General features: G+C 37.4%; 1 protein-coding gene and 1 long non-coding RNA gene across 2 annotated transcripts; one reads left to right on the forward strand and one right to left on the reverse strand.

Moving 5' to 3' along the window:
- The first annotated feature begins 1,119 nt into the window (after nt 1–1,119).
- On the forward strand, nt 1,120–2,715 carry LOC121688196 (uncharacterized protein C9orf152-like). Its single transcript, XM_042067643.1, has 2 exons — nt 1,120–1,317; nt 2,066–2,715. The coding sequence occupies exons 1-2, from the start codon at nt 1,233–1,235 to the stop codon at nt 2,593–2,595; spliced, it is 615 nt and encodes a 204-aa protein (XP_041923577.1). The 5' UTR covers nt 1,120–1,232; the 3' UTR covers nt 2,596–2,715.
- Nucleotides 2,716–3,458: 743 nt separating this feature from the next.
- LOC121688212 lies at nt 3,459–4,373 on the reverse strand. Its single transcript, XR_006024528.1, has 3 exons — nt 4,157–4,373; nt 3,712–3,798; nt 3,459–3,621 (listed from the first exon to the last, which is right to left on the reverse strand). It is a non-coding gene; the product is annotated as an uncharacterized LOC121688212 (long non-coding RNA).
- Between the last annotated feature and the right edge of the window lie 8,580 nt (nt 4,374–12,953).

Here is a 12,953-nt window from a genome sequence, read left to right on the forward strand (position 1 = left end):
ATCCGTGAATTAGTGAAACACACACAGCACACACACAGTGGGGTGAAGCACACACTAATCCTGATGCAGTGAGCTGCCTGCTACAGCGGCGCTCGGGGAGCAGTGAGGGGTTAGGTGCCTTGCTCAAGGGCACTTCAGCCGTTCCTGCTGGTCAGGGATCGAACCGGCAACCCTACGGTTACAAGTCCGAGGCGCTAACCAGCAGGCCACGGCTGCCCCACCAACTTTCATACATTAATAGCAAAACCAAAAGTAAACAACTAAAGTAAACACAATATATTGTGGAGCAATAAAATATAATCAATAAATTGATTACAAGCTACTATATTTGATCAATATATTGAATAGCCAACTCTGTTTTAGTGACTGCTGAAAAACACTTGCCTAAAAATCCATTTTTCTTTTGTTTTCTTGAAGTACAGAGCATGCATCCATTTTATGGTGGGTAGGCCTACTTGTACATCACCAATGTCAACATAGTGCATAGAATAAAAACAACATTTTACTTCATCTAGTGATTAGTTTGTGAAATATCGGATGTTTTCCCCCACTCTACCCTAACTTCAGCACCGCTATCATCATTTGCTTTGCTTTCTGTTGCTTTCTTTCTTGCCTTCCAATAATTTGATCAATTTCATCAAAATGTAAACAGACGCCTATTTTATGAAATATGACTACTATTTACATACATGTTTGTTACTATCTTCTTTCAGAACATAGCCTATACTAGAAAGAATTGGTGAGTTGAGCTATACGTTTTTTCCCCCCATTAGAGGGCATTTAGGTGAAAGTTGTAGTTAGATTACATATTCCTGATTGTACACAAATTTAAATGTAGCCTAGGACAAGTATTTCAACATTCTGTCCAGGCAGGTAGCCTACCATAACAAAGACTTGCTTATAGCCTAAATGCTTGACTGTTGCTTTCCATCAACCTTTAAACGTCCTCGAATGTTTGCTCTTCCTTGTAATGCCTGTGCCCACAAAGTATACAATGACCACGTAGGCCTACACAGAGATAGCCTGGGTTTATTGAGCTCATTCTAAATACTGCTGCCCATATCAAAGGAAATACATTTCAGATCGATGCTGACAGGATGTTGTCATGCTGTTGTTCAAATTTGACGTGTCCGTGGAAACAAGTGATAAGGACGGATGAATTCCGCCAAGAGACGGCGGACGGGCGTCAATTGTACACGGAAGACGGCGCCCAAACTCTTGAAAGTACGAGGATGGATATTGCGCTTCTGAAAGAGCAATATAATTGGATTAAGGAGAAACAAAGACAGGAGACCTGCGTTGTTGTATTTAAGAAAGGTAAATAGCACCCAGATTTTGTCAACTTGTGTAGAGGAAGTTTTGTTATGGTTATGAGCAGAGATTCTTCCAATCTGGCGTTTGTTTGTTTTGTTACCATTTGATGATAGTTCGATGTATTGGTAGGGAAAGTGCAGAGCCATATAAAGGTAGCCTACCTTTATACGGCTCTGGGAAAGTGTATAGGCTAGCCTACATTATTATGACTTATTATTACACGGCTTATCATAATGCTGAAGAATGCTCCATTCACTTAAATGGGCCTTCCCAACGTTCGGTGGTCTGCTAATTCTCAATAACAGACCGTTGCTAAGTATAACAGACCGCTGTCAAGGAAAATGGGTTTTGTGCATCTATTACTATTTCACGTCTTTCATATCACTACGCAAAGACTGGAACTTCATTCAAAAGTGAAAGCGCGTCGGAGTCCCGTTCGCCCTGTCGGGACTTATTTTCCCAATAATGACCGGCGATTACATGATCCCTTACGCATAAGATTGATATGATTGTATGCGTTTTTTTTTTATCTAGGCTACTGTTAGTGAAGTATTTCAAGTTCCATATGAGTCCAACTCTCTCTCTCTCTCTCTCTCTCAGATATGTAGGCTACATGTTGACTGACTCCCCAATTGCTTTGTATTGCATTGAACCAAGAGTCAGAGAAGAATATGGGTACACTAAACCAAAGTGTGTCTGTAATTAAAGTTTCCTGAAAAATCAAGTTTGTTTTTCTTTTCTTTTCTCCCAGCATCAACCAGTGAAGAGATCATTGTAAAATCTCCTGTCAGTGTGGTTCCCATGCACCAAGCGATGAGGAGGCGGCCACTTGAAAGGCAGCTGTCCGTGCAAGAAGTCCAGTCTGACATTTTCCAGGATCAAGGCAACTCCCTGTGGCGCACACACCTAGGGCTCCACAGGAACGGCTGTGCAGTCAGTGGTGTTGGCTCATATCATAACCAGGATCCCTTTGCAATCCAAAGTAATCTGTTTAGGGAGTCCTCTTTGGAGAGCACTGAATCAAGTGAGAAACTGACCAGTGACCCTGAGGAACTAGATGGCTCTGTGAGCCTGGGGAGTAGCACCAGCGGACTGGAGGCTGGGGACAGCAAACCCTCCAGAAAATACTCCGCACCATCTGTTTTGTCCAGACAGTCAAGCCTGGTCAGAAGCCGTCCCACTCAAGCCCTTTCCACTGCTCGCCACTACCCGTTTCCCCAGCTCAAGTGCCCAAGGAAGTCTGAGGCCGCAATGAGACTTGGAATGTACTCATCATTTTAGCCACAAGCTGGAGAGAACTTTAAGCCTGTACATAAGAAACTGCCTGCCATGAAACAGTCTTAGAATGGCAAAATGCTTTTCTTACAGTAAAATAAATATCTCCTCGCAGCACCAATGAAATTTCACTCTTGTGTTTTGTGGTCAGTGTGTAGATGACTGGCATTGTGCATGAGGCCTTGACACTATTTAGCTATTTATGAACATTTCTTTAACCTATGTTAATGTACACCCCGACAACAGTAAGTGTTCCAAAGCTAAATTATTTGTTCTTTGGAAGATTATAAAAAGCACCAAGGATATTCAAAGGAAAATGAAGGTAGAGGAATATTTAGAGGTGAAATAACGTTTTGTTTTTGTATTTTGCTTTTCAGACAAATCCTTAATCCTACATTTCTGTGAACTTTCAAGAAATGTTGGTTGATCTATCCTACAGCTCCCTCTAGTGTTCAAAGTATGACCACATCACTCAGCAGAATGTGATGAAATAAGTTTCCCTTAGTGTATGCTAACAGTAATTCTGTTCTAATGGAACCGATTGTTCTAAAGGAACTGACTTGAATGTACACCATCAAGTTTTAATATATCACCTTTGTTTGAATATACTGATTGGTTAGTTGTTTTTATGTTACAAGGTCATTGCCGGAACGGTTTGACCCATTGTGGCAACATATGCTCTTGTAAATCGCTGCCCTACTGTACATTGCATGACTTTACACTCTTTACTGCTATGAAAGAAACTGACTAGTGCTCAGTGATGGAAGTGGTTTAGAGTCCAAATATTGATTCATTCCATATTAACCAAAGTATATTTTCTGTTTAGTGCAACCAGTGATGAAAATATAATTACAAATATTGATGCTCAGTTTTATTTATTTCACAACTCAGGCCTCAGACACTATTTCCCTTGTCACTGACTTTAAGGCATCAATGAAGTTGGTCTCATGAGATTCCAGCTTTGCTTTCTGGCAGAAGAATGGAGGAATGAAATCCATGGGGTTCATTATGCCAAGCAGGATGTTGTAATAGCTGTTGCACAAAGGGAAAAAAGCATTTCAATTGTAGCCCATACAGTAGAGTACTGATGTGTTAGCATGATTAAAGAGTCGATTGAAGTACCTGATGGATGTCAGTGGGTCTGTGGGGTGTAGAGTAGGTTGGTCATTGGCAGGCAGCCGAATTCAGTGAAGGTAGACTGGTAATAGCCTGCGGATCAAGATTTGTCACAAGATTTTCCTTGGGCTAACAACTAGAGGGTCACACACAAGGGCAAGATTCATAAACCTACACACTTAAGCTATAAACGTTTAGGGTCAGTTTCCTAAACATGGATTAAATCTAGTCATGGACTAAAAAATAACTTTAATGGAGACTTTCTTCGGATAGCATTATTTGGTAAATTATTTGGTAAATCCAGTTTATCATAAAAGTATTTTTTTTAATCGTAAATGTAATTGAGAAAGAGTGAAATGTATTCTGCTTTGAATTACTGATATATAGATATTATTGAGAAAAATGCAATGTACATGTAATGGAGGACAATATGTAATGTGTTACTACTCACTGATGAATGTACCGTTTCCCTGGTGAATTGCCCCCTTCCAGCTGTTGACCAGTACATCCATTCCTGACAAAGAGGAGGAGCCTGCAACCACCTGCCTGAGTCGCGCCTTCTGGGACTCCCAGAGGGATGAAATCAGAATTCATCAGACGTTTCTTACAGGTCCATTTAGAATAATCAATATTATTAAGAACACCCTGCATAGAAGAGAGGAAAACAAAGCTAAACACAAAAAAACAACACTCCAAACCATGGACCATCAACACTATTAATTCTGCTGATTTCATGCAGGTTCTTACACTACACAAGAAAATTACATTTGAAATTAACTTTTTTTGGTGAAATATGTTTTTTTTAGTAGTTGTGATAGATGTGCTATAGAAGACATTTTACAAATTAATGATACACCACCTGAATTGTCACATGCATGACTTACTTACCTCATTGTAAAGGATAAGTAGATCCTTTGCTGATGGCTTATTGTTGACAATTCCCATATTCCTGATATGGAGCTGTTTTCCAAGGCCATCATATGTAAACCTTCCATTCAACATAACGCCACCTTCATTTCCACTCTGAAGGTAGAAAGCAAGAATATTAATAGTAGTAGTTTCGTTGTAGTAATTTCGAGAGTATTAACCAATGATATTCAAAAAACATCTTTCTGTATCAATACATTTAAACATAATGTACCAGTGAGAACCTCCCATCCAGCAGAGGAGATGACACTAGAAATCATTTAAGAAATGGTGAAAAGGTAAAAAATAGCACGTCGTCATATAGTAATGCTGAGAGCAACTTCCATGGATTTCCTTTAGGCCTACTAACGTGCATATGGGAAAACATGTTTATAAATGGAGCAATAGTCTGTAAACAGTATTTTAGAACAAAACATATAGTATGTGATAAGTGAAAGAACATATAAATGGGAAATAAAGGACAACTGAGATTCAATAACAGTAATGTGTAATATTCTTGTAAGTCTGCTATAGACCTGAGATATGTAACTTACCACAAGGTTTAGGGGTGGGAGCAGCCCATGTGCCAAAAGCCAGGCACAGACTTGCAAGAACCACAGGGAGAGTCTTCATGGCTATCGAGAGGTGAAAGCAGAAGCTCAAAGCACCTGCTGGTCTCTCACGTTTCAAAATAGTACCAGAAGTAAAAAAAAATGACAAAACTCCAAGCAACAACTTTAAAAATCGGAAAAAGAGAGATCATGGATCAAAGCATGACATTCAAATTCAAGTGTTTGTCTGTTTTCCCTCACAGGGTTTATTGCATTGTTTTTTTTTTGTTTTTTTTATCTTTACAAGAATGAGTCCAGATGTGAAGTTCTCACAGGCAGGGTTGGGAATTCCAGCATTCCAGCTCTGCACACACACACACAAATACAGTATGCTTTGAGTCTGAGTCTACTGTATGCCCCTAAATGTGAACCTATTTGAGGATTTTATATGTATTTTAAAATAATTAATTTAATCTCCATCTTGAAAGGTAATTTAATTCAATTCCTTATTCAAGAGCAAATGTTGCCACAATGGGTGAAACTGATCTGGCAATATGTAACATACAACATCTAGTAGTGGTAACATAAAACAACTATCGATCCAGTACGTTCATAACAAAGGTCATAGGCTGTGGCGACACTTAGGGTGATCCTCTGAGGATGAGCAGTGGTGAAGAGCTGCCGTGGTTTCTGACCAAACTAATATCTTCTGATCTGGGTCCTCAATGTTGTTCAGCGTGCATGCACACACACACACACACACACTTGCGCACACACACACACACATGCACACAAGAATAATTTTCCTTTTTAATTGTCCTGATTACTGAGTAGCGATAGATCAACTGGTAGTGAAGTATTTCATGGTCAGTTAGCTCTCTCTCTCTTTTCCCCACTCTCTTTCACTCCTACACACACACACACACACACACACACATACACACACGCTTGCTTATGGAAGTCCATGACATCTGATGATGACGTGCACTTTTGTCTTTTAGCAGTGAATTTTCTGACGACTGAAGAGTCCTATCCTCCACCCACAGGTCCTATTGAATGTGTGCAAGGCCTATAAAAAGTAGTCACCCTCCCTTGGATATTTCCACTTTTACTGCTTTTATAAATCTTGATCAATTTTATTTGGCCATTTTTTACAATATTTAACAAAAATCTCGTCTTTAATGTCAAAGAGAAAGCAGATTTCTACAAAGTCATGTTAATTAATTAAAAATAGGGTAAGGCACTGGTCCAATTAGCAGTGAATGCTATTTATACCCTGGTGCAATTAGAAGTGAATTCTATTCGTACCCCATCTGCTACAAATATCAATGTATGCTATTCGTACCCCGGTGCACACAGCAATGTGTTCTATTATTACCCCGTCAGGTACAAATATCAGTGTATGTTATTTGCACCCCTGTGCATTTACTCTGGCATATTGATCACACAATGTAAAAAAAAAATAAAAAAATGAGCAACATGTTTTTGTTGTTACGTCACAGGGTGTGAATAGCTCAGCTGTGTAATAGACACTCTGAATAAGGTATGTTGTTTGCATCAATGTATAGTTAGAAGTGGATGCTATTGTACCCCGGTGTATATAGTATTGTATGCTATTTATACCCTGGTGCATGAACTAGCTAATTGTTGCAATCAATGGCAAAACCTTTCAGACCTTAAAAATATATAGTTGAAAATAAGTGATTGCATAAATTCATCAAGTCATCACCTTTGGCTGCAATTAAAGCGCTCAAGGTCTGTCAGATTGGAAGGGAATTGCGTATGAACAGACCTTTTTATGTCCAGCCACAGATTTTCTATATGAGAAAATATAGAAATATGAGGTCGGAGCTTTGACTCGGCCACTCCAGAATATTCACCTGTGTAGTTTTCGCTGTAGGCTCATTGTCTTGCTGGAGAGTAATCTTCTCATAAGCTGTAGTTCTCTCGCAGACTGAATCTGTCCTCCAGGGTTTCCATATATTTTGCTGAATTCAATTGACTTTTACCTTTACAAGCATTCCAGGGCCTGCTGTCGAGAAATATCCTCACAGCATGATGCACCATCCTTCAAATTAGGAATGGCAGGTTTTTGGTGATGTGAAGTGTTTGGTGTCCACCAAAAATAGCATCTAGTCTGATGTTCAAAAAGCTGAATTTTGGTCTCATCAGACCAACAAACCTTTCATTTGACCTTGGAGTCTCCTACTTGTCTTTGGGCGAACTTTAGTAGAGATTTAATAAGTACATGTACATAATACTAATTGCCACTCACCCATAGCGCTTTGACTTGTGAGGAACTCAGGCAAAAGTATATTGCATAGTTTCTCCCATCTCAGTTGCTGACGCTTTTTTGACCAGTGACTGGACCTTCCAGACACAAGTGTCGGGTAACACTTTATTTTAATGTGTCGCTGTTACAGTGTACCTACCTAATTAGGTACAGTGGTACAACCTGTGTAACAACATGTACTATCAGGTACTATCATTGTACTTGCATTATGTATTTGTGGGTACCTACATATAGTTGTTACATTGTAATACTGAGTGCTTTTACAAAACTTTGCCAATTTGTCTAAATTTTCATCAGAGGCAAAGAGCTGACCTGAGACCTGCTGGATGGGGTAAATCTGGTCATGATAGATTTGATATACAAATCATTCTTAGCTCCAGTCAAGGCCTCATTGTCTTCAGTGTACATGTAACAGCTGTGCTGCTACAACCTTGTTACTCTTTGATACAGTGGAATAAACCTATTAAGTGTACCAGTTAATTACTTACATGTACATATGACATGTATGTTATGTCTTCGATGTCTTGGAACAGGTCTACTAATTCACATGTACTGTGTGGTGTAACAGCAGACACGTTTCAACACATCAATTACAGGATGCATGACATCATTGACAGGATGTATATAATATGTACATGTAAGTACTTAACTGGTACACTTTATTTTAATGGGTTTATTCCACTGTATCAAAATAGTAATAAATGTGTACCAACACAGTTGATACATGTACTACAGTATGTAGGGTAATGGCAGACATGTTCCAAGACACCAATGACAACATACATGTAATATGTAATTGTAAGTACTTAACTGGTACACTTCATTTTAATGGCTTTGTGCCACTGTATCAAAGAGCAATAAGTGTGTACCAACACAGTTGATATATGTACTATGTAGTGAATTAGTAGACCTGTTCCAAGATATCAAAAACACAACACAACATACATGTCATATGTACATGTAAGTAATTAACTGGTACACTTTATTCCACTGTATCAAAGAGTAACAAGGTTGTAGCAGCACAGGTTGGAGCTAAGAATGGTTTGTATATCTATCATGACCAGATTTACCCCATCCAGCAGGTCTCAGGTCAGCTCTTTGCCTCTGATGAAAATTTAGACAAATTGGCAAAGTTTTGTAAAAGCACTCAGTATTACAATGTAACAACTATATGTAGGTACCCACGAATACATAATGCAAGTACAATGATAGTACCTGATAGTACATGTTGTTACACAGGTTGTACCACTGTACCTAATTAGGTAGGTACACTGTAACAGCGACACATTAAAATAAAGTGTTACCAAGTGTCGTTATATTACTAGACTATACACATTCAGGCAATCTCCATTTCCCTAATTACAGTGCATGAAAATGCACTGTTCTGTTATCCGAAGTCTTCTTCTTATTACAGTGAATGAAAATGCACTGTACTGTTCTACTGTGCTTCTTCTTATTATTCTTCTTCTTCTAACGCAATTAATGCAGCTTCAACCATTTATTTAAACTTCATTCAAACTATGTCTTACTTAGGACATCTGGGCTTTGTATTTTTCATCTTTGTAACTTTTATACTTTTTAAACTATTTATTGAAAACTACTCAAAATTTCCCCATAGACTTAACATTAGGCTGATGACATCACAATGGGCTAATTAACTTGATTTGCACCTGTATCATCTTCCAGCTGCTCAACTAGGACCCATCAAAGGGCCAGTTAAACTGATTGCACCTGTATCAACTGATTTCTGCTCAACTAGGCCAACTCTCTCTGTGTCTCTCCATTCTACAAGGATATAAGGCACATTCCATCCAACTTTCTATTCATCCTCTTCAAACCATTCACTCATCCACTCATTAAACTATCCATCAACATCCATTAAACAATCTGCCTATCAACATCCATTCAACTTTCTGTCTATCAACATCCATTACACTATCTACATTCAACTTTTAAACTATACTCTGTCTCAGGCTTTAAGCATACAATCTGGCTCTCTTAAGACTACAGATTCTGTTCAACTATTTCCTCTGCCCACAACTGTTTCAAAATAAATGTCCTCACTACAATAATTCACTATTAAATAATTTAACTATTTAAACTACTCAACTATTTAACTGTTCAGCCATTTCAACTGTCACTTGTTATCAACTATGACTCCAGCCAACTGTTTCCTCTGCCCACAACTGTTTCCAAATAAAAGTTTGTTTTGTATTTTATGTTGATATACAGTATGTTTTGCATTTTCATGCACTGGTAATTTCCTCGAAATTACATTTTCTAGTTATTCTTCCCACCAAATTTCTGCGTCTAATTCAGCTTCAACCGTTTAACGTAGAAACTTCGTTCAAACTTTGCAGCGTAGGTCTTGAAACTTGAGGAATGTATTTTTCACTTTTGTAAACTTTTTGATATATTAATAAAAAAACAAGCTTATTTTTCCACATAGACTTTGCATTGGCACTATGACATCATAATGGGCTAATTAACTTGATTTGCACCTGTATCAACTTCCAGCTGCCCAACTAGGACCCATCAAAGGGCCAGTTGTTTTGCATTTTATGTTAATGTATGTTTTGCTTTTTCATGCACTGGTAATTTCCTCAAAATTACATTTTCTAGTTGTGAGACTATTAGCACTAATTGGCTGGACATCTCTTGATTTAGGTCAGTTATTTTAAGGGGGGTAAATATTTATGCAATCACCTATTTTACACTATATCATACACTATCATACACTATCATAAATTAAGATTACTTGGTAACACTTTATAACACACAATTCATCATTTATTAAGCCTTTGTTACTTATTAGTTAATGGTTTGTTCATCATTAGTAATTTATTGTTCATGCATAATTTATCATCAGTAAAGCATTTGTTCACACAATTATAAATGGTTTGTTCATAGTAAATAAGCCTATCCAAAAATATGTTTGTAAGTACATGATTTATACTTAATAAGTAATGAAACAACCACTTATAATGAAATCATTTTCTTATTATAAACCAGTTGCAAACTATTACAAAATGCTTTGTTCATCATTTGTAAAGTATTGTTCCTATGTTAATTCTCATAAATAAAGTATTTGTACACACAGTTATAAATGGTTTGTTCATAGTAAATAAGCCTATATCTAAAATATGTTTATGAATTATTGTTAATACTTAATAAATTATGCAATATACACATGCACCAAAGATTAGTTAGGGTGAGGATACATATTTTATAAACCACTTCCTAATACTATAATTCATGATTAACTCAGGGGTTACAAGTGGTTAGTTAATGATATTTTGTGAGCTTATCTAAAGTGAGGACTTTCTATGCCTTACAACACATTTTCAAATGAGTTATAAAGATTACATTCATATTCATTCATTTAGCATACAAGCAACGTACACATATCAATTAAATTGAAGGCCATTGATATAACAGTGAAAGCTGGGAATTGAACCCCCGACTTTTCAGACTACTGCATGCTAGTCCAGCTGTCCAGCTGTCCACTGTTTAATAGTATGATAAGGGATCAGATTCCAAAAATAATTCAGTGGAAATGCATGGATTCCAGTTGCTGCTACTGGAAGAAACTGGAATCCATGCATTTCCACTGAATTATTTTTGGAATCTGATCCCTTATCATACCTGTTCATTCTTACTCGTTGCTCGACTTATCGTGACTAAATTCAAGATGGCTGCAAACGTTAAACTTCGTGAAGATACTGTCTGTATAAATCGTCTTGTAAGTAAACTACCAGTGCTTTTTCAAAGTTCTCAATGTCTCGTTTTAAATGTCAGGGCCCTAGGAAGTCTACCAATGAAGTGTGGAGATACATTGAGCCTCGTAAATGGGTGTAAAACAGTGATTTATTTGCATGGCTAGCCCGATGCCGAAGCACCACTACTGAAAAAGTTGTTGGTAGCATCGGCTAACTAGCGCCAGATTTTGGAGTGCAGGGGACAAGTCGAGATGGGCTATGAGACATACGTTCACACTCGGTATCATGTTTCAATACACTTTAGGTCAATATCACACCGGAATTCTCCTTTAATCAAAAACATATTATTGCATCATTTATTAAGTATTAACAATAATGTATAAACATATTTAAGATATAGGCTTATTTACTATGAACAAACTATTTATAACTGTGTGAACAAATGCTTAATAAATGATGAATTGTGTGTAGTTATTATAAAGTGTTACCGATTACTTTATAGAAATTTGCTTTCACTTTGACATTAAAGAGGGAATTTTTGTAAATGATTGTAAAAAAGGCCAAATTAAATTGACAAAGAGTCAAGCATTTTTTTTTATTAAAGCAATAAAAGGGGAAATATCCAAGGGGAGGGCACTGTATGTACCATCCCAAAACAGAAAAAGTTGGGACGTTGTGTAAAATGCAAATATATATATATATTGTGTTTACCCATATTTAGCAGCAGAAAAGACACAGACAACATACACATTGTTGAAAATTAAAAAATGGACTATTTCATGGAAAATTTATGTTGCCAGCTACATGTTTCAAATTGCTTCACCTCTTCATTTAACAACATTCTGTAAATGTTAGGAACTGAAGAGATTTGCTAGAGTTTTGAGAATGATATGTTGCCCCATTACCCCCTGATGCAGGATTTCAGTTGCTCAACAGTATGGGGTATTTTTAGTCATGTTTTTTTCATTCCATTATGCACCATATTTAACAAATCTGCAGACAATTTTAGCACCTGGATTCTTCCTATATGGAGAAATAGTATTTAAATATGCGCAGAATTAATTTTGCCATTCTTTTCCTGAAATATTCAAGGTCTTCCCTGCAACAGACATTGCTTGGATGGTAGTATATGTTGCTCAAAACCTGTATCCATCATTCAGAATTGATTGTGCTCTGCCAAACGTGCAAGGTGCCCATGCTGTAAGCACTAATAGTCCTCCACACCATCATATATGTTGGGTTTGGAACTGAACACTAAAACAAGTTGGACACTTGGATAGGCCCTCTCCTTTTTAGCCCAGATGAGTCCATGATTTCCAAAAAGAATGGCAAATTTTGATTGGTTTACCACAGGACCCTTTTCCATGTTACCTCAGTCCATTTTAAATAAACTCAGGCCCAGATAAGACAGTGGTATTTTCTGTATCATGTCTCAATGCAAATTTGGCTGTTTTGGCTGTTACAATTTTGGCTGCAGTTTATGAATTGAGTATCAAAATGTGCACATACACAATGGCATGTATGAGAGGTTTTCCTGAGCCCATACAATGACAGGTCTAGAAACAGGTCTGGAGTTGATGCAGTGCCATCTGAGGTCCAAAAGACCACGGCGATCCAATTTGTTTTTCAGCTCTTTCCCTTGTTTGCAAATATTTCTCTGGATATTTTAATAATATTATGTCTGGTAGATGATGAACTCCCCAAATACTTTTTGGGAGTTCATCATCTACACAATTGTATGATAAGAAGCATTAACATTACATTGTTTCATCATTTGTG

This window comes from Alosa sapidissima, chromosome 17, assembly GCF_018492685.1.
Source record: "Alosa sapidissima isolate fAloSap1 chromosome 17, fAloSap1.pri, whole genome shotgun sequence".
Classification (NCBI taxonomy): domain Eukaryota; kingdom Metazoa; phylum Chordata; class Actinopteri; order Clupeiformes; family Clupeidae; genus Alosa; species Alosa sapidissima.

Coding starts and splice junctions, on each gene's coding strand:
- LOC121688196 (XM_042067643.1), top strand. CDS start 1,233: ATGGATATTGCGCTTCTGAAAGAGCAATATAATTGGATTAAGGAGAAA. Junction 1,318..2,065: donor CGTTGTTGTATTTAAGAAAG/GTAAATAGCACC, acceptor CTTTTCTCCCAG/CATCAACCAGTGAAGAGATC.